This window comes from Urtica dioica, chromosome 5, assembly GCF_054948205.1.
Source record: "Urtica dioica subsp. dioica isolate 48M chromosome 5, U.dioica_male_clone48M_v1_H2, whole genome shotgun sequence".
Classification (NCBI taxonomy): domain Eukaryota; kingdom Viridiplantae; phylum Streptophyta; class Magnoliopsida; order Rosales; family Urticaceae; genus Urtica; species Urtica dioica.
This window is the reverse complement of record NC_142760.1, coordinates 40,115,187-40,136,640: the sequence shown is the minus strand read 5'-3', so window position 1 is coordinate 40,136,640 and position 21,454 is coordinate 40,115,187. Positions and strand designations below refer to the sequence as shown.

The 21,454-nt window shown below is 37.4% G+C and overlaps 2 protein-coding genes across 3 annotated transcripts; one reads left to right on the top strand and one right to left on the bottom strand.

Annotated features, from left to right (window-relative positions):
• The first annotated feature begins 1,535 nt into the window (after positions 1-1,535).
• On the top strand, positions 1,536-11,214 carry LOC149398471 (uncharacterized). The gene is made up of 3 exons (XM_089614593.1): positions 1,536-2,104; positions 2,325-2,440; positions 10,916-11,214. Exons 1-3 carry the CDS (start codon positions 1,536-1,538, stop codon positions 11,212-11,214), a joined length of 984 nt encoding a protein of 327 aa, XP_089470719.1.
• Positions 11,215-15,576: 4,362 nt separating this feature from the next.
• LOC149398470 (chitin-inducible gibberellin-responsive protein 1-like) lies at positions 15,577-19,305 on the bottom strand. 2 transcript variants are annotated; one of them, XM_089615174.1, is made up of 3 exons: positions 18,955-19,305; positions 17,452-18,063; positions 15,577-16,537 (listed from the first exon to the last, which is right to left on the bottom strand). In XM_089615174.1, the coding sequence occupies exons 2-3, from the start codon at positions 18,003-18,005 to the stop codon at positions 15,694-15,696; spliced, it is 1,398 nt and encodes a 465-aa protein (XP_089471300.1). In that variant the 5' UTR covers positions 18,006-18,063; positions 18,955-19,305; the 3' UTR covers positions 15,577-15,693. The 2 variants fall into 2 exon arrangements, with proteins under 2 accessions (XP_089471300.1, XP_089471299.1); XM_089615173.1 differs by having other exon boundaries at positions 17,475-18,063.
• Between the last annotated feature and the right edge of the window lie 2,149 nt (positions 19,306-21,454).

The window sequence follows — 21,454 nt, the reverse complement described above, 5'->3', positions numbered from 1 at the left end:
ATCTATTCAGCGTATCACAGACAAAAGAGACTCAACAAAGATTTCAGGAATTAAAGGTCTCTACTTAAACAAATGAGTGGAAGACATCTATGTAAAATTTCATGAATACGTTTGTTTTCATAAGCTAAGAGTAGGAAAATACTTAGATAAATATACCAATAAGAGAAGAGAAATCGAAATATATACATACGTGACTCAAGCTAGGAACACAATGAAAAGTTTCTTAGTAAAAATAATCAATGTCTAATAAGACTAAAATATCGGCCTCCTACCCAAAGGACACCGAAGAAATACACATAAATTAAGTTTCTCACTATTTTTTTACAAAACACTAAAAAACTGGAAGGCCGTATTATAATGAAAAAATATCACTGATGAGATACACCGATCAGCAAAATATATACCGAACAGCCACATATATGCTGAACAGAAATAGTCATTGTAACTTTGAATGAGAAACGAATAAGACTATAAGTTGAGGTCCGATAACCTTTTAACAAAACCGAGAAGATCGGAGGAGTTAGCGATTATTTAAAGACTAGTTAAAAGAGAATGTTTACAATGGCTACATAAGTCAGACAGTTATTAAAATAACTTTCACACACACGAAATGAACGGTTATCAGCATAATCGTCAGAACGTGGGTCTGATAAACCAACATTCTAGACAACTTAAGGACTATATAAGGACTTCAAGAAGGTGAGAAAACGGATGTCTCTAATTATTCACACGGGCTATGCTTCTCACCTATCATCAGCATTCTCGACATTTTTTTTTTTTTTGTAACTAGATTTGTCTATTATACGAATAATCCGACCTAAATCTTCATGTAATCGACATATTATGATCGGCGTATCCTATTCGTCGTATATGTACTTTCGCTGAAAAAATATATTGTATCTATTTTTTTTAATTTTTTTTACATCAACAGTGTAAAATCACAAAAAAGTAAAACATTCTAATATATATGTATAATGCGAAAATGAATATGAACAGAAGTGTCTCCTTTCGGATTACCAAATCTGAATAATTATAACTCCCCCTGTTTACAGACCAAAGCTTTTTACGTCTATTAATCACCGAATTCCAATATATGTGTGTGTAATATACATAGATAAATTTACGCTTTGTGATAATCTTCGAACTAGCTCTTTTCTTGACCAGCTAGCAGTGTATTCCCAAACTTCTCTCTCTCTCTCTCTCTCTCTCTCTCTCTCTCATTTCTTTGCTCCCACGTGCAATCCCGATGATGGTCTCACGTGCAACCATCAACCTATCGCATCTTTTGTCTCACTCAGACACCAAAAGTTTGTGGCCGTTAAAACAGCAAATACACACACGGGATTCATATCCAAATAAACATGTATATATTAGACAACATATGTAACACGTAGGATAGGGCATCCATAAACACATCTAATCCAAACAAAAGATTACAAAAATATGTAGTTTTTTTCTTTTTCTTTCCATATCGTCGTACGCCAAACAAGAACCTTTCACAAAACACAAATATAGCAACAAAAAGAGAGAGAATAATGGAATTCGGTGGAAGCAGTACGAACAACAACGGTGGCTCTATTATGGGATGGGACGCGTGGGAATTCAACGACACCAATCCCGACTGGAACGCCACGTCACCGGACTCAACCCTCAACGCCAATCCAATTCCAAATCCAATCTCACCCGACTCAACCCTCAACGCCAATCCAATTCCAAACCCAATCCCACCCGGCTCAACCCTCACTTCCTATCCAATCTTATTCGACTCAGCCTTCTTCAAGGTTCTCCACGCGCCTCCGTCTCTCTACGGCGGAGGTGACTCCCACGCGCCGCCGGACCCACATCTCCTTTGTCTCAAGCTCAGGAAGCGCGACTACTTCGAGGACTCCTTCAACGACTACTTCGAGGACTACGAGCAGACGATGGCAAGGAAGAAGGGAAAGGCCGTCGCCGATGTTCCCAGGTGCCAGGTGGACAGGTGCCACGTGGCGCTGGTGAACGCGAAGGACTACAACCGGAGGCTTAAAGTGTGCGAAGCTCACTCGAAGGCCGCGAAAGTCAACTTGCTAGGGCTCGAACAGCGTTTCTGCCAACAGTGCAGTCGGTCAGTCTCAATCACTCTCAAATCACCATGTACTTTCTTTGGATGTATAATATTTTTATGTTTTTGTTTTTTGTTTTTTAGTGTGTCCAAAAAATGAGTCATTTTTAATATTGAGTTTTTCTGTAAACATTCATCATGGGCATGCACAGATTATATTTATTTGTTTTGAATACCTAGACCAGTATAATTAAAATGGGAAGTGTATGTATGTATATAATAGATTCCACGTGGTGTCGGAGTTTGAGGAAGAAAAGAGGAGTTGTAAGAGGAGATTAGCTGGGCATAACGAGCGTAGAAGAAAGGGCGGATCTATTACCAGAAATACTTCTTTTCTTGGTAAACCTTTTCCTTTCCATTTATTATATTATTCCAAACAAGGATTTAAATGCCGTTTTCGATGCCGGTTCGAGTATCTTGATTTACGAAAATCGACACGTCGACGGAAACCGAACGGAAAATATATGGAAAATGGCAAATAAAATGCCGTTTTCAAATGTCGTTTTCGATGGAAAACCGACGTGCCGATGGAAAATCGAACGAAAATAATGTTGCATAATATATTTAAAACATATACATATATACATACATATATTTTTCAATTTTTTAAACTTGCAAAATGTTATATGATCTATAGACTTAATACATAATATGTATAATTTTAATAAGTAGACAAAAATATTTATTTTCATTTTAATTTTTCGGATCCATAAACTATAATAACCACAAAATAAGAAGACTTTGATTAACTTAAAAATGTCAAACATATCAATTTAAATAGGTCACTATATTTTTTCTCAATAGATATAGATAACTTTTTTATTTCATTTTTTTAAACATTTTAAAAATCTATTTTTTTATTTTTTGTCTTAATTAAAATAGAATAGATATACTAAAAAAACGTATACCAACACAAACAAATCATAGGTCAATTGGTTAGCATTATGAATTTGGACCAGGATGTTGGGTGTCCGAATCTGAGGTGGCCCATTTATTTTGCTTTGTTTCCAACAAGTAAAAAAATGACGTTAAAATGTAAAACGGCACAACAAAACGAAATAAAAACGACAACAACGAAAAACGATGACAATATGTTTTTTCCAAATATATAGAGAATATCGGTCTCAACCGGAGAGTTCATAATTTGTTTTTTCCACCACTTCTCTCCTCTCTCGGTACTCCAAATTAATGGCAATAGTTTGAGAGCTGAAAACTTTCTCAAGAAACTATAACAGTCTGTGACTTTTTTGCTTAAAGTTTAAAAAATCAGTACAACTCATTATTATAGGTAGTTGTAGGAGAGAAGCACTTTTCCAAAAACCTGGAAGTACGTCCCAATTTATTATCAGATTACTCTCTCTCTCTCAATATATATATATATATATATATATATATATATATATATATTAGAATTACATTCGAAAGTGAATTGAAAACTTGACCGGATTTTATGATGAACAAACAATTTCTTGAATAACTCGTGACACATGCAACACACAGGCTTTTATCCTTGGTTCGAATCGATATGATTCTAATCCGAGCACAGAACTAAGGCGTCCTTGATCTACTATACTTTGTCTGTTTACAAGCTTTGAATCTGCAAACACTTTTCATCGGAAAATCGATTGGAGAAGAAAGCTCTTCACAATACCTGGACTTTCTCTCTCTAACTCTCAATCAAGAACAGACTCGTGATTGTTACAGAAGAATTCTCTCAGTGTTACTCTCTAGATTTCTTAAATCTTTTCCCAAAAGTTGTTACTCTCTAGATGATGTGCGCAGGAATGTATTTATACACCTCCGCTTCAAACAACTTTCTCAGCTTGTCTTCGTGGTGTCTTCTGATTTGTTGTAGAGGCTATGACATGGATACACTTCCTCACGAATCTCTACCTTGTATTCATCTTCAAAGAATCTTTCTCCTTGGATCTGCCCTAGTCCCGTTTCCACATCTTTTTCTCTCTTCGACACATCTCAGCATTTTCAGAGCTGATCTAAATTTGCTGACTGGTATGACTTTAGTGAAGATATCAGCTGGATTCACGTCAGTGGAAATCTTCTTCACAAACACCTTATACTTTCATGAAACACATTGTGCTTTGATAAGTGAATAGAACTTTGTGAATCACAACTGAAATACACATCTTCTTCTGATAGGCCAATCTCTTTGACAAAACCTCTTGGCCAAAGAGCTTCCTTGATTGCTTTATGATAGGCCAAGCTCTTTGACAAAACCTCTTAGCCAAAGAGCTTCCTTGATTGCTTCTGTCGGTAATATATACTCTGCTTCACTAGTTGAAAGAGCCACGATGTGTTGAAGTGAGCATTTCCAATTATTTCATCCGATAGCAAAAACATAGCCTGACAATGACTTCTCTTATCAAGATCACCAGCATAGTCAGAGTCGCAATATCCTTTTACCCTGCAATCATTGTCTTCATTCCCTTTGAGTGTCAAACAATGATTCAGAGTTCTTTCAAATATCGGATCAACCACCTAACTGCTTGCTAGTGTTGTCTTCCAAGTTGACTCATATATTTGCTGATCAAACTCACACCATGAGCAAATTATGGGCGTGTTCCTATCATAGCATACATAGTACTTCCATACAGCTCGAATAAGATATGTTTCTCATGTGGTAGCTCTCATATTATATTTCTTGTTCATGCATGGTATTCAACTTAAAATGAGTTCAAATTGGTATTTATACTGTTTTATTGTCATCAAAACTAAACTGATTTACTACTTTATTCAAATAACTTATCTGTGATAGCTTCATAACCATCTTCTTTCTATCTCTCGGAATTGTCATTCCTAAGATCTTGCATGATGCTCCCAGATCCTTCATTTCAAGTTCTCTACTAAGTTGAGCTTTCATCTTTAAAACTTCTAACTTGTATCAATGTCATGCTTACTTGTCAAGAAACCTTGATTTCCCATGAACTCATCGAATCTGAGACATACCATTGTCTCGGAGATTGGTTGAGCCCATATAGGGATTCAGAAATTTGTGTAGCGAAAGTCTTTTGAATAAATGAGCGGAACCATGACCCCAACCCCTTAGCCATCGAACGCCGTTGATTCACCCTTCCCACTTGTTCATTTGTTATTTACCTACAACACGGACGAATACACATAGAATGAACTAATGCTCAACGAGAATAACTATAACTAAAAAAAAAGATCAGTAATGCAATGCATGAACCGGTTATTAGTGTTTTAGAACTATACGGTGACAAAGACACTTCTAATTTACTTCTAACATATTTAGATCGGGGTGCCCCTAGAATAGTCGTACCAATATCAGTGTACACTTTGGAAACAACTACGGGGCTGCGACCTCTCATAGTTCGCACCATCTAATAAACATATATTGTATGAGAAAACTTTCTTTTTTAGCCTGTAGGTCGGCTAGAAAGAATTCTCTTGATACCCCAGTTACTCGAAGCGGTACGACTCTGTTGCTTATCTTATCACTTGATTATTCGTATTGCATACAAAGATGACATATGACATAAACATAAATAATAACATGGCGCGCAAAGCATATGAGTATGTCATGCAAAAAAAAAAAAAAAAAAAAAACTAATCTCATATATTATATCATCATAAAAGACACATATCATAATCATCACAATCCACTCAAGAATACATAAACACGCATCTAAAAAATATCAAACAAAAAATCACATAACGCATATCAATCAATCCAGATCACACACTCATCATATATAATTATGAACGAATCTGTGTTGTAATGAGATTATTCTCACTTATTTTAGTAGAGAAAAACGATCTTTGACCATGGGAATATTCAAAAGCTCTAACCGATTCGGAACCTACACAGAAAAATAAATAAAGCTCATCACTAACTACCTATGATACTTTATCAACAAAGAAGGTTGCTAAAAAAATTCCAGAAACGAAAAATTAGACATGAAAAAACCAAAATACCCTTAATCCTAAAGTATTGGGACAAAAATGTTTTCTGGAAAAATTCTGAAAAAAAAAAAAAAAAAAAAATCCAGAAGCTATTGAACGTTTTTATCTACAGTGGAATGATCAAATTCGGATTTAAATATAAAGAAAACTGAAATAAGGTATAACATGTAAAAATGAGTTTCATAACATTCTGAAAACGGTATGCGCACCAGTGTAAAATTAAATCTTTCATATATTTTGGCTGATTAAAAACACATAAACGTTTTATCCTACAACAAGAAACATAAAAGTATCTTGTACAAAAAAAAATTATTCCAAAATACATTTTGTAACTATTTAAAAAAAAAAAAAAAAAAAAAAAAAAAAAAAAACTACGCTGTTTGAAACAAAAATAAAATATATGTGCACCGATTGTAAATGATTTTTAGAATAAAAACCGTTAGTCTAAAAATTACAAAACTTTAACCACATTTTGAAAACATCTTGCATATTCATGTTAAAAAAAATTAAATCAAAATAATATTCGAGTTGTGTGAGACAAGACGTCTGTTTCCAAAATATATATAAAAATGAAAAAAAAAAAAAAAAAAAAAAAAAAAAAAACTCATCCAGGCGAGCAAAAATGATTAGATCTTCAACTTTTATTTTCACAAAAAAAATAATAGATATCCATTCCTAAAAGAATATGTGAAGAACAAGCATTCGCTTCCTAGGATTGACGACTTTTTTGACCAGCTCAAGGGGGCGAAGGTATTCTCGAACATTGACTTGCGATCTGGCTATCATCAATTACGAGTCAATAATGACGACATTCCAAAGACTGTACTGCACCCGCTACGGTCATTACAAGTTCACTATCATGCCTTTTGGACTCACTAATGCCCCAACAACATTCATGGATATGATCAATAGGATCTTTACCTTGGATAAGTACATTGTCTTCATCGTTGAAATACTTATTTATTCTAAGAGCGTCGAAGGTATTCTCGAACATTGACTTGCGATCTAGCTATCATCAATTATGAGTCAAGGATGACGACATTCCAAAGACTGTATTCCGCACCCGCTACGGTCATTACAAGTTCACTATCTTGCCTTTTAGACTCACTAATGCCCCAACAGCATTCATGGATATGATGAATAGGACCTTTAGCCAGTCTTGGATAAGTTTTGTCATTGTCTTCATCGTTGAAATACTTATTTATTCTAAGAGCGTCGAAGACCACGGAGATCACTTACCATTCACACTTCAGGCGCCGAGACAACATCAATTGTATGCCAAGTTCTCTAAGTGTTAATATTGGTTGGGTAAAGTGCATTCTCTTGGACACGTGGTTTCTAAAGACAGAATCTTTGTTAATCATTCCAAGATAGAATCCGTGAATAATTTGAAGCCACCTCGAAGTGTGACTAAGATACGGAGTTTTTTCGGTTTAGCTGGCTATTATAGAGATTTATGGAAGGATTTATATTATTAGGTGCTCCATTCACCGCCCTCACGAAGAAAGATAAGAAGTATGAGTGCCCCGAAAAGTGTGAAGAGACTTTTCACGAGTTGAAGAGAAGACTCACTACCGCGCCGATTCTTATAGTCCCTGAAAGTTGAGAACTTTTGTCTATCTACAACGATGCATCAAAGGCATGTCTTGGTGTTAATGCAAAATGGAAAAGTAGTGGCTTACGCGTCACGACAACTTAAATATCACGAGATGAATTATTCTACTAATGATTTGGAGTTAGGCGCAGTGGTTGAGACATTACTTGTATGGTGTTCGATGTGAGATATTTACCGATCATAAAAGCATAAAGTACAATTTCACTCAGAATGAATTGAACATGGAGCAAAGAAGGTGGCTAGAATTCGTTAAGGACTAAGACTACGGTATCCATTACCACTGCGAAAGTTTGTGGTAGCAGATGGATTAACTAGAAAAGATGAAGCTAGGCTATTGATGATGCGAGAATTATCTCATCAACTCACTGGTGAAATCAACAATTTGGGAGTTGAAATTGTCACTCGAGGATTAGCCAATATGATCTTGCAGCCAGATCTTTTTTAAAGTATAAAAGACGCGCAAAAAACGTGATCATGAGATGTCGAGGCTGGAAGACAATGTACTAGAAAGTCTTGAGTCAAAATTTTATATTGCGGAGAATGATGTACTCTTTTTTTATGGAATGATATGTGTGCCCAGCGAAGATGAGTTACAAAGGCATTTTCTGACTAAAGCACACGAGACCCTGTATTCAATCTACCCAGGTTTCACAAAGATGTATCAAGACCTCCAAGAATACTTCTAGTGGGACAGAATAAAGAGCAACGATGCAAAGTTTGTTAGTAAATGTCTTACTTGGCATAAAGTGAAGGCCAGACATCAACGACCTGCTAAGGAATTACAACCAATCAACATTGCTAAATGGAATTGCGAACAAATCACAATGGATTTTGTGGTTGGCTTGCCTAAGACGGTTGAAGGATATGATGTCATATTGGTCATGGTGGATCGTTTGACCAAGTCCGCCAGATTCATCCAATGAAAGTCACTTATTCCGTGAAAAAGTTGGCTGAGTTATATTCTAACAATGTGGTGAAATTGCATGGAGTGCCATTGTCTATCATCTCGGATCGCGATGATCGTTTCACTTTAGTTTGGAGATGCATGCAAAAGGCGATGGGTCCGCAGCTGAATTTTAGCACCCTTTTTCAGCCTCAAACGGATAGTCATCAGGACGGACAATACAAACCTTAGAAGACATGCTAAGGGCTTGTGTCATGGATTTTAGTGGGAGTTAGAACAAGAGGCTTCCACTTCCTAAACAACAGCTACCAAGCCTCAATTGGTATTGCTTTTTATAAGACAATTTATGGGAGAAAGTGTCGATCTCCAGTTCATTGGTTTGAAGTTGGGGAAAATAGTCTCGAGAAGACAGATTTTATTCGAGATACCACAGAAGCTATCAAGAAGATACGATATCGAATGGAAATTTTCCAAATCCGACAGAAAAGCGATGCCGATAAGAGAAGGCGACCACTGGGAATTCAAGTCAGAGATTTTGTATTCTTAAAGGTAGCGTCTTTCAAGGGTGCGATAAGGTTCGGCAAGAAAGGAAAATTGAGCCCGAGATACATTGGTCCTTTTGATATCACAGAAAGAATCGAAAAGTAGGATATCATCTAGCTCTGAATCCCGAGTTAGCAACGGTCAAGTACCTACCCAATCGATATCATGAGCTAAACTAAGAACCTATCGAAGTACATGAAGAATTGACGAATGAAAAAAAAAAGTAAATCCAAATTCTTGATCATGAAAAAAAAAATCCTAAAGATTAAGGTGATTCCGTTAGTCAAGGTACTCTGGCAGAATCATAAAATCAAAGAAGCCACTTGGGAGCGCGAGGATGATATGAGATCGCGATATCCCAACTTATTCATAGAAGTATAGTACGTTAAGTTAAGAATGACGGTCCGAGATATTGGGTCATTTCTTGGAGTCTTCTTATAGAGCTTCGTCAAGCCCTAGGTTTCCAAGTAGCGCCTCCATTTTGATTCACCAGAGACCGAAGTCATTCTTCACGTCAAATTTCTCAACCTCTGATTTCATACTAGACATCGCCGATTCTTGATCAGGGTTTCGAAAATGCCTTGAGAGATTGACCTATTCGCCAGGAGAAGAAAGCTCTTCACGATACCGGGATTTTCTTTCTCCTAACTCTCAATCAAGAATAGGCTCTTGATTGTTATAGAAGAATTCTCTCAGTGTTACTCTCTAGATTTTTTAAAGCTTTTCTCAAAAGTTCTTACTCTCCGGATGATGTGCGCAGGAATGTATTTATGCACCTCCGCTTCAAACAACTTTCTCAGCTTGTCTATGTGGCGTCTTCTTATTAGAGGCTGTGACGTGTGTGTGTGTATATATATATATATATATATATATATATATATATATATATATATATTATATATATATATATATGACGGGGGAATAAGAATAACGAATTTGCTAAACTCAGTAACAAAAAATAAAAAATATAGCTAAATAGCCAATTTAAAGTTATGAATTTGCAAAATAGTTAAAGTTTGTCTTAATCGAGTGAAATAACCAAAATGTGCAACAAGTTGGTTTCAAAAAAAATTTGAACCCAAGATTAAATTTTTTAAAGTGATAAATTGCTTATAATAATCGTCAAAAAATTTAATCTTGGCTGTCAAAAAATTTTTGAAAACGTAAATTTGGCTATTTTGCTAATCAATAAGTTTCGAATGGCTATTTTGTATAATTTTTCCTAAAAAAAATAAAAATAAAATAAATTAAAAAAAAAGTAAAAAAAAAACTTTTGATTATAACAGCTGGAGAAGTTCGTAGATTGTCGCATTAAATTTTAACCAAATCAACATTTTTTTCATATAAAATTGAAAGACAGATTTCGTAGATTCCAGATACTAAACTAAATGCTACTTTTCCAAAATAAATTTTATTTAGATATCCCTCCTGTGACTTTATACTATATGCCCAGATAATGAAAATCAAATATCCAAACCGTCATCAATTATCCTAGCACGTAACTCCCCTTAAATAATACAATAAATTATGAAAAGCATAGGATTATACATGGCTACACTAACTATATAATATTTATTACGTTATGTATAGCTATATTTATTTCATGGTATGGTAAAGCACCCTTAAATTTGTTGTTTAAACTTTTGTAAAAATATATATCACTATAATTACTTAATGTTCTATTAACTAATTCCAACGAGACTTAGAACCTAGATTGAAACTTTTTTCTATTCTTTACTTATTTTTGTTCTTCCCACAAGTAACAAACGAAATATAATCAATTTATTATGAATACTACTTTTATTTATAGAGGACAATAAGATGGTGCCGTTTGGAGGGGGTTTTCCGTACATGGATAGGCGCAATAGTGCTCATTCTCTCCCGTCATCCAACGAGGCTGCCACGTGGAACACATCTTCGGAGCTGGCGTCACAGTCAAGCGCGGCGCTGCGAGAGCTCATAGCCAAGACCCGAGCCTGCCAAGTGGAAGATAGCCGCAGCCACGTCACGCTGGACCACAAACACGCTCCGCGCCCGGCCCCGATTTTCAGTTCTTTCCCGTCCCGATTTTCGGCTTTTTCCCAAGGTGGACGAAGAAAAGGGTTATGATTTGTGGAACTCTTTTTAACTCTCAGCTACTCGAACCTCTCTTTAGCTATCACTCCTTCCTTCCTTCCTCTTCCTCTTTAGCTCTCTTTTTTTTCTGTAGTTTTAGTTTTGGTTTTTGATTTGAGGGTCACTTTCAGTTTTAGATTATATGTTTAAGTTATTTTTAATATGGATTGCACTCTTATCTTAAAAGTTTTATGTATGAGGTATGTTTTGTGTGATAATTTTTTTCTATAATCGATCTTAATAGTTTTAGTACCCAAAAACCCTAATCACAAATATGTCTTCGAGATTTTAGATGGAATACTTCCATGATGTTCGTGGGCGGGGTAGAGGAAGTATGAGGCCGGGGTAGAGGAAGAGACAGAGTTTCCGCTGAGGTTCCTGATCAAGATGCCGCTCTAGCTACTCCATTCCCCGAACAACAAGAAGCAGGACATCCCCATGGCCATGCCCCTGCTGCTCAGCCAATTGGCCAACCTAATCTAGCAGTACTAGGTACCACTTTGCTAAATCGTATCAAAGCTTAAGAAGCTGAGATACACGAGTTAAGGAACCAATTCCACCAGGGAAATGAAGACGTCGAAGAAGGAGAACAATCGCCACCACCAGCTCATCTTCCAATGCATGCGGCTACCCAAGCTGTTCCTCAGGGTGTACCTCCAATGGGACAAGTCAATGTTGCTTTTGATCTATTCGAGAGGTTCAGGAGGATGAGAGCCCCCAAATTCGAAGGATCGACCAACCCTTTAGTAGATGATGAGTGGATATCGGAGATCAAGACGATCTTCAACTTCATGAACTTAACCGAGCACGAGAAGGTCGTATGTGCCTCATTTGTCATGAAGAAAGACGCACGCTATTGGTGGGAAATAGTGGCAACAAGGAGGGACGTACGAAATATGACTTGGAATGACTTATTGGAGGAATTCACCAAGAAGTATTTCAATATGAGGGAAATGAACGTTCAACAGAAGGAGTTTCAAAGCTGAAACAGGGCACGATGACAGTGACTGAGGCTGTTAGTAAGCTCAACCAGTGGGCTAGACTATGTCATCACTTGGTTCCAACGGAAGCAGAAAGAGTTAGGAGGATGATGGGAATGTTTCGACCGGAATTGGCCCCAGCCATTGAAAGTGAAAGTCAACCACCTACCACAATCGCAAACTGCCGCAAACGTGCCATGCGAGCTGAGTACCACTTGATCCAAGTAAAGGAAGAATGAGTCCAATTTTACAAGGCTCGAAAAGAAGAGAAATGTCAAAACAGAGGACCCGATAACAGTAAGCCAAAAAAAATAGGAAATCACCAGCCTAATCACAACACTCAAGGCTTCAAGGCACAATCCCAATGGAATGGGTGTGAAATCTCAAATTTTAAGCTTAATTAAAAAGCTAAAATATTGGTGTTCGAGTGACGTTAGTATTTTTTTAAGGGTAATTTAGCAAAATAGCCAACTTAAACGTTGAAAATTGCTAAATAGCCAAGGTTTGGTAAATAGTAGGTAAATAGCCATTTTTATATATTTACAAACGTAAATATCAAGTAAATAGTCACTGCCATATTAAGCCACGTCATCATATATGGCTATTTACTTAATATTTACCAAACCTTGGCTATTTAGCAATATCAAACGTTTAAGTTGGCTATTTTTCTATTTTTTTGTTTTTTTAATAAAGTAATAATGAATGATTTATTTATGTGGTAGTTTTTGAAGTTTTATTTTTATATGTGTGATTTAGTGTGCTTTTGAATTTTAACATACTCTTTATATTACAAATTATGGATATAAATTGTATATAAGTTATATATTATAACTAAGTTAATGTATATAAGTTATATATTGTATATAAGTTATATATTATAAATTATGGATATATATTGTATATAAGTTATATATATATTATTATATATATATACTTACGTTTTATTTGTTAAGTTATTATATATGAGTATGTAATATATTATATAATATAATATGATACTAAAATAGGTTAACGTAATAAAATATATATTATAGATATACATTATAATGTATATGTGAATTGTGATTTACAAAGTGTTATCCACCTGTCTAAGCATCATGTGTTTCATGAAAGGACAAAACACATAGACGTCAGACTTCATTTCATCAAAGACACCATCAGCGACAAGAAGTTGCTCGTGAAGAAGATCCCTACTGACATGAATCCAACTAATATATTCACTAAGGTAGTTCTGGTCAGCAAATTTAGAAGTGCTTTGAAGATGCTGAGGCTTGAACAAGAGTGAAAGCTGAGGAAACAGGATTAGGGCATATCTAACAAGACAAGTCTGTGAAGATGGATACAAGGTGGATATTTGTGAAAATGTATCAAGTCACAGCCTCTGAGACGAATCAAAAGACGCCACATCAGCGAGCTTATGCAATCAGCTAGGAAGGACGTGTATAAATAGCTTGCTACGCACGTCACAAACATTTGTAACAACTTTTGTAATAGCTTTGAGATATCTAAAGAAAACAGTGAGAGCTTTCTTCTGTAACAATCAAGGGGCTGTTCTTGATTGAGAGTTAGAGAGAGAAATTCAACGGAGTCATCTTCTCCGATTGATTCACCGGCGAGTGAGTGTTGTAGATCGAAGGCTTGTGATTCAGACGACGTATAGTGGATCAAGGACGCCCTAATCTTGTACTTGGATGTAGAATCACATCGATTTGAACCAAGATAAAAACCCATGTGTCTCATCTTCTTCTTTTCTCGGTTACTTGTCTCGCAAGCAAATTACGCGTTCATCTGTTCTTTGTGAAATCCGGTTAAGTTTTTTCAATTCGTTTAGTGATTAGATCTAACAGTTTAAAATAAACAATAAAATAAAAAACAAAACAAAAAACATTTAATAACGACTTGGGCTGGAATTCAGATATATAATGCTAGACGTGTTAGGTGCAATTTTCTTCAGGCTAAAATAATATGAATGGGCCTAGTGGGCCAAGACACAAACAAAAACAAAACCCTAATCTCACATTAGAAATTGTCTAGACTCAAAAACTTGTTTAATCCAATTGTGTTTATTTTTCAAAAAAAAGTCATAAATAAGACCAATTCAGAAGAGATATTTTTATTTTACAATGCCCCCAGTGTTTCCAACCCATAAGAATAAACGCTCAACACACTACTCTCCGAACCAACTCACAAAAGAGAAAACTTCAAATCAACCCAAAATCCCTAAAAACGCTAGCTAGAGAGAAAACGCACTCACAAAAGGACAAAATTCGTCCCACTCATAAAATTGGTTTTGGTCAAAATTATTGGAGCCACTAATACCTGTGAACAAATCCCCAATGCTTGACCCCAGACCCAGCCCAGAACTACACACCTACTTGAACCTTATTAAATGCGAAAGCCCATTGGGCCAGCTACATTGGCTTATGATCTTCACCAATCAATAATGAAATAATTACATATTGAACGGTTTTTTTTAGAATTCATTTTCAAAATAATTGTGATTTCAGAACATACATATCGAAAATGTTGTTTTTCAAGTGTTTAATACGATAATATCCTTCATTATTCTTATTACATTAGTATACATCTATTATATATATATATATATATATAGTGATAATAATGACGGTACATAAAACGATATAAGTAAATATAAATTTTTTCATATTTCACTAGACACACGAGCTCTTTTCAATATAAAATAGTTATGCACAGAAGTTTTCGCAATAACTTCTAAAAATCTTATTATCAACTCATCTGTTAATTTATCCCATATCTTAATTTGTTGGTTCTATTGTAATTATCAAACACCAAAATCCCAAGAAATAGAATTATCCATTCAGTTTTGGATTTTGCGTAACTTATACCGGCTGAACTTTGACCTTCGATTCAACATCAAACTTAGTCAAGACATATTTGTTTTTTTTTATAAAATCAGTTAGCTTCAAAGCTTCCCTCTTGTATCCGTGATCATAAACGAAGACTGTGTCAAAAGAAAAGGTCAAACTGCTGTTTTGCATTGCTCATATGTTCCGCTTAATTTGTAATTATATCCTCAAGTCCAATTTGCATCTCGCTCAAATTGGGTATTGTGAACACAGACCATCATTCTAAACTGAAATCAAGAGAGAATCATCATGTCACAACAAGAATTATGAATCTTCTTGTGAACACAGCTCATATGTTACACAAAAACCTCTATATAAAGGCATAAGAAATTATGAATCTTTTTTTTTTTTCAACAATAATCATCATCATCATCACAATACAATGCCAATCCGATGTGGAGATCAAGTTGTGATGTATGATGTCTCATCCTAAACAAGTTGGGTAAATGAGATTGTCAACACGAAACTATCCCTTTTCTAAACTGAAATAAATCAATCAATCAATCAAGTACCCTCAGCATTCTTTTTTGTAAACAGGGTCATAAATATATGTTTACACAAAAAAAAATCTACATATGTAAATAGGGTGTTGTTTTGATTTTTGATCAATGCCAAGCGGAGGCGGAGATCAAGTTCCGGTCTTTCCAGCCCAAGAGCATAGCCCCGTCGCGCTCCTCGAGCGTGTAGTGCTCGGAGTAGCAGCGGAGCAGGGTCCTTATGACGGAGTTGACGTAGGAGCTCAGCGGGTACTGCCTGAACCCGGCCATGGTGAGGCGGGCCCGCCACTTGCCGAGAAGCTCGTGCCTCTCGACCCTCTCGGCGCCCTCGCACGCCACCACGTTCACGATGTCCCTCGCCAGGCAGTGCTGCTCCACGCCCACCCGGTGGCGGGACCCGCGGGGGAGCGCCACGTCGATGGACTCGAACATCGCGTGGTAGTACTCGAGCGCCTCCGAGAACCGGTGCAGGAACGGCGCCGTGTTCGTGTTCGACTCCTGCTCCACGATCGTCACCACCCGCGGCCCCAGCCCGCGGGCCATCCTCAGGAGCCCATCCCGGGGGTTCGCCACGTCCACGCCCTCGTCGGGGGTGTGGTGGAGCTGCAGCGGGAAGTTCACGGCTAGGGCCTCGCCGGAGCGGAGCCCCAGCATGGCCGGGGTGACGTCCGCGGCCAGGCACGGGACGGGGACGAACTCCACGGGGATCCTGTGGGCCCGGGAGACCGCGGCTAGGCGCCGGCCCACGGCAGCGAGCCCGTCCCCGCGGGCGTAGCGGTTCACCGGGTCGTCCACTCCGGTGATCCTCACGCTGGGGGGCCCGCCGGGGCGGGCCGCCAGGGCTTGGAGGAGTGTCAGCCATTGGGTCCCTTGGGCTATTTGGAAGTCCACGATGTGGATCCGGTCCTCGCCACGGCACGCCTCTGCGATCGCGCCGTTCGCAGCCATGTACCTGATATATATATACATATACAATGAGAAATTGTTAGTTTTTATCATAGATTATCTATCTCATCGTCAACTAGTGGAGCCGGCTAAGGACCAGGGCATAAAAAAAATTTAAGTTTTTACTCGATATATGTATATATACACATACACAATGAAATTGTTAGTCGAAGTGCCCATAGTTAAGTTTTCCTTTTTTGTTAAGGATCCCGCCTTAAAGATATAGACATTTGAACAAAATTTATATAATTATGGGTTACCCATCTCATCAATTAGTTTCGATACGAAGCCCTCACCATAAGGGATTGAGCCCTATTAAGCCCCCAAGTGCTCAAGGCCACCGGCGGAGCCATCTAAGAACTAGGGAGACATATGCCCCTGAACTTATTAAAATTATAATTTTTACTCCAAATTTTTTTATTAATTTTTACTATATGTGATTATTTCGTATACGGATCAAAGTTACCCACCAGACTACAATTCCTGGCTCCGCCACTGCTCTAAGTCCCCCCAAAAGTTTTTTTTTTATATATAATTTACATGAGAAAAGTAAAAATTAGCTCCCAGATAATTGTTTTTCAAATTAGCACTCCCCTCCCCCTAGTTACATCTTTACCGTCCCTTCTCTCTCACAACAAATCCAGTCTTCTTTCCCTGTTTCGTCGTCCTACTTCACGTCTCTCAAATTAAATTATTTTTCGACACCTATTCTCGAAGAGAAAATTGAACAAGGCAACACAAGACGAAAGTGAGACGGATATGCCCCAGATTCCTCCCAAACAAACAAAAAAAAAAAAAAAAACCCCGCTCATCACGTATTTTCAGCCCACCCTAAATCACTTGTATTCAATTTAGTCCTTCCTAACTAGCTAGCTCCGTCCCGGGTTTCTATCAATAAATAAAAAAAGTTATGGAAAGTACCCGAATTTGAGGTACGGGCAGACCTCGTAGAGAATGTGCATGTAAGAGAGCAAGTCTTTGCCCTCGGGCTCGCGGCACCGCAGCGCCCGATAGATATTCGATCCCGACCTCTCTCTCCTCGCCACCATTCCCTCCACCATGTAAGCCCCGAGCCGCTGCAGCGGGTCCCCCGTCACCGACACCTCAGCGCGGGCCCGCCCCACGAGCCCCTCGAACGCCTCCACGTCACCCTCCGCCAGCGCCGCAGCGCACGCCCTCAGGAGCCCCTTCAGACCCCCCTCGGCCACGTCAGCGGGCCGGGCCCGCTTCTCGGGCGGGCCCATCAGCGCCGCCTCGAGCTCCAGCAAAGCGTCCTCCAGGTCGCGGCGCCGCGGGCCCAGCGGAGACCCCGAGACAGCTGGCGGCGGCGGCGGCGAGTCGGAGTAAGAGAACGGCGACGACGGCGAGTTTCCGGCGAAGGCGGGCTCGAATTTCACGGTGGTGCCGATGAGCCGCGATGATGACGATGTTGTTGTTGTTGTTGTTGTTGTTCCGAAGACTTGCCTTGAATCCATTAAACTTTTTTTTTTTTGTCTTAATGACTCAAGGCCATTAATTTATAGTCTTATTGACCTGAAAAATATAATACAAAAAAAAAAAAATTAGATAAAACAATGAGCGAAACGTGATGGGGAGATTATGTGATGGTTCAATTTGACGGCTAAGGAAGTTTTCTTTCTAGTGGGAAAGCAGGAATTTTTTTTTTCAAGAGTTTGACCAGAAGTTGACCTTATGTATTTATTTGAAATGTTTTAAAAAAAGAAACGTGGTGTGTATGCGAATGTTTAGCATCAAAAGTTTGACCCCCAAAAAAATACTTTTATACGAGAGTTGACATTTTTATTTTACGTCAAAGATGAGCTAATTTTATGTTTAGTATATCAGATCAGTATATGAGTTAATCGATAAGGAAAAGTTTTTTTTTCCTTTTTTTTCCTCTTGATTTAAATTCAGGCGAAATAATTTAAAACAAAAATACAAGGAAAGTCTGGGCTCAAATTTACAGAACAAGTAACAGGGATGATATATATATATATATATATATATATATATAGATAGATAGATAGATTGACCACAAACAGAGACAGTAATGTAATAAAGATATTCATTTTCTATTTTACCGGTACAAAATTATTTACCGATGCAAATAATTTCTAGGTAAATCAATTACTTTGATATACCTCAAAAGCAACAACAATAACCAAATAAAATTAAAAAAACTCATCACCATTACCATTTACCAAACAGCGTACCAAAATATCTATGGCACTTCGGTGATAAAAAAAATAAAAAAATAAAAAAGTAATCAATATAAAAAATCTCAATATATTTTTTTCCCCTAATCTGGTTTGGTTTTTCTTCATTTCAGGTAGACCTAACCATATACAAATGTTACTCAAGCTAATCACAAGCAATGAAACCCTAAATAGAAATTAGGTTTATTATAGAAATCGAATCAAATACCTGAAATCTCTCTCTGTTTCGCTTTTTAATCTTCTAATCTATCTCTTGTCTTCTCTCTTTAGCTCAAACGAAACACTTCGCTTTTTTTGCTTCCTGGTTGAGTCTCTCTCTCTGCTCTTTGGTACTTCAGAGAAAACTTGAGGCTTCTTCTTCTTTCTTTGACTCTCTGTAGTCTTTTCTTGAGCGCCAAGACTTTCTATTTCTGCTTCGTTATTATTGAATTTTGATCTTTGGCTTCAAAACCGACTACTGTGTTTTGCGTTTGAAACTCTGAATCGCTCTGTGCATGTGTGTTTTTTTTTTTCTCTCTCTAGAATTCCTGAGATAATCTTCTATTTTGCGCTTTCGAAATAATACGGATGTGATTCTAGGAAAAAGGACTATATATACAAGAGAGAGAGAGAGAGAGATTTACTTGACGGCAGGAATATTTGACGGTCACGAGACGACGTTAAATAATACTTTTTTTTAGCTTAGATTTCTTTAACTTTTTAATCATTATCATATCATTTCAAAGGGCAATATGAACTTTAAAGAACGGACCATACAAAGATAAGAATTTTAAAAATATCTGTTAATCTTCAAATTTTTTAAATTGACAATTTTGTTTAAAATTTGGACTACTTTATGCTTAGTAGAGACTTGAGATTTAAGTTCCAACGAAAAAATCTTAATCATAATTAGCAATAATAACTAGATATGTTTAATTTTTTTTTATATTGATTTGTGAAATGGCTTTAAAATATAGAGATTCAAAATTTAAGGAAAAAACAACCATCTTTCATATTTGTTTTCAATATTTATTTATGATTAGCAGCAATTAATTAAAGGGCTATTTTGCTAACTAGCCAAATCAACCTACTAATATTAAGAGAATAGCCAAAGTTTCATTTATTAAGGGAATAGCTCAACTAATATAAACTAACTAAATTACCCTTTCGCACAACTCTCTCTCTCTCTCTCTCTCTCTCTCTCTCTCTCTCTCTCTCTCTCTCTCTCTCTCTCTCTCTCTCTCTCTCTCTCTCTCTCTCTCTCTCTCTCTCTCTTCAGCATATTCTTCTGCGTCGCCAAGGCTCTGCTCGAACATGATCGCCGCCGAGAGCCCGAGGTAGCCGTCGAGCACCGCGGCGGAGACGAGGTTGCTTGTGCCGCTGGTTTTCACGGTCAGGCACGCCTGCTTCGGGATCACCGCCACCGCGTCGCCGTCGCTCATGCGGTGGAGCGCGCGCACGGAGAGGCCGCGATCGGGGGAGTCGAGGATGGCTGAGGAGCTCCGTGAGGTTCACGAACTTATGCGTCGGCGTCGGAGCCGACGTCGCAATCAGCGACGGAGGCGACGACGTCTTCTGAGCTGAGCCGTTTCAGTTTTTCGTCGTCGTTAGGGATTTTCTGGCCATGGTTGACTTGGTCTGCGTTGAAATTTCCAGGAACGAACCCTAGAACCCCCAAATTCACGATAAGTTAATTGAATTAACCTACTGGAGTGAGTTGGGTTAATTAAATTAATTTATTGGTTGAAAAAATTAGATTAGGTTCTGAATTTTTTCGTGAGTAAATTTAGGCTCAGATTGACTCGAAAATCGGCGGGGGGAGAGGAATCGGCGGCGGAGAGGAAATCGGCGGCGATGGAGAGGATTGAGGAGAGGCACTTTGTAAATTCGCGAATAGGTTAATTTAATTAACCTACGAGTTAGGTTAATTAATTAACTGATTCGTGAATGATTTGAAATTCACAAAAAATTTACAAAAATCATAACTTAAGTCAATTGATATTCAAAGCATTCAATTAATTAACTTAATTCCGAATTCAATCATTTAGTAAATTAACTTTACTCACAAAAAATCAGAACCTAAACTAATATTCAACCAATAAGTTAATTACTTAACCTAACTCACTTCAGTAGGTTAATTAAATTAACCTATTCGCGAATTTACCAATGGCGTTATGGTCTGAGCCGAAAATATGGTATATTTGCTTAATAAAATGAAACTTGGGCTATTCCCCCAATAAGAATGACAAACTTGGCTAGTTACAATAAATTTCACTTAATTAAAAGCGGTCCGATAAATTATACTATAGAGATTGTTAATGACTACTTTGTAATATTAACTATTTTATACAAATTCAAATTTTAGAACTCGAAATCTAAGCTTTAATTTAACTTGTTTGCTATATACTATTATATTATAATTACCTCGCAATTCGTTACAAAAAGTACTTTGTGATAAACAATGTGCTTTGAGTTTAAATAAGTTAATGAATACTACGCTTTAATTTTGAGAGTATCCATACTCGTAGTACTTTTTATTTAAGCTCATATTTCAAGCGGTGCTCAATAATTATTGTTACTAATTTATCTGATCAATAAAAAAATGTTGATCGTATTAGTACCGCGGTCGCGGTGTATAAAGCGGTGTAGTTAACGGAGACTCTCCCGACTAACGGTAAAGCGGTTCAGTTTTTTATTTTTAGCCTGGAGACCCTGGAACATTCCAGGAC

Coding starts and splice junctions, on each gene's coding strand:
- LOC149398470 (XM_089615173.1), bottom strand. CDS start 18,005: ATGGATTCAAGGCAAGTCTTCGGAACAACAACAACAACAACAACAACA. Junction 16,538..17,474: donor ACATGCACATTCTCTACGAG/GTCTGCCCGTAC, acceptor TATATATATCAG/GTACATGGCTGCGAACGGCG.
- LOC149398471 (XM_089614593.1), top strand. CDS start 1,536: ATGGAATTCGGTGGAAGCAGTACGAACAACAACGGTGGCTCTATTATG. Junction 2,105..2,324: donor TTCTGCCAACAGTGCAGTCG/GTCAGTCTCAAT, acceptor TGTATATAATAG/ATTCCACGTGGTGTCGGAGT. Junction 2,441..10,915: donor CAGAAATACTTCTTTTCTTG/GTAAACCTTTTC, acceptor TTTTATTTATAG/AGGACAATAAGATGGTGCCG.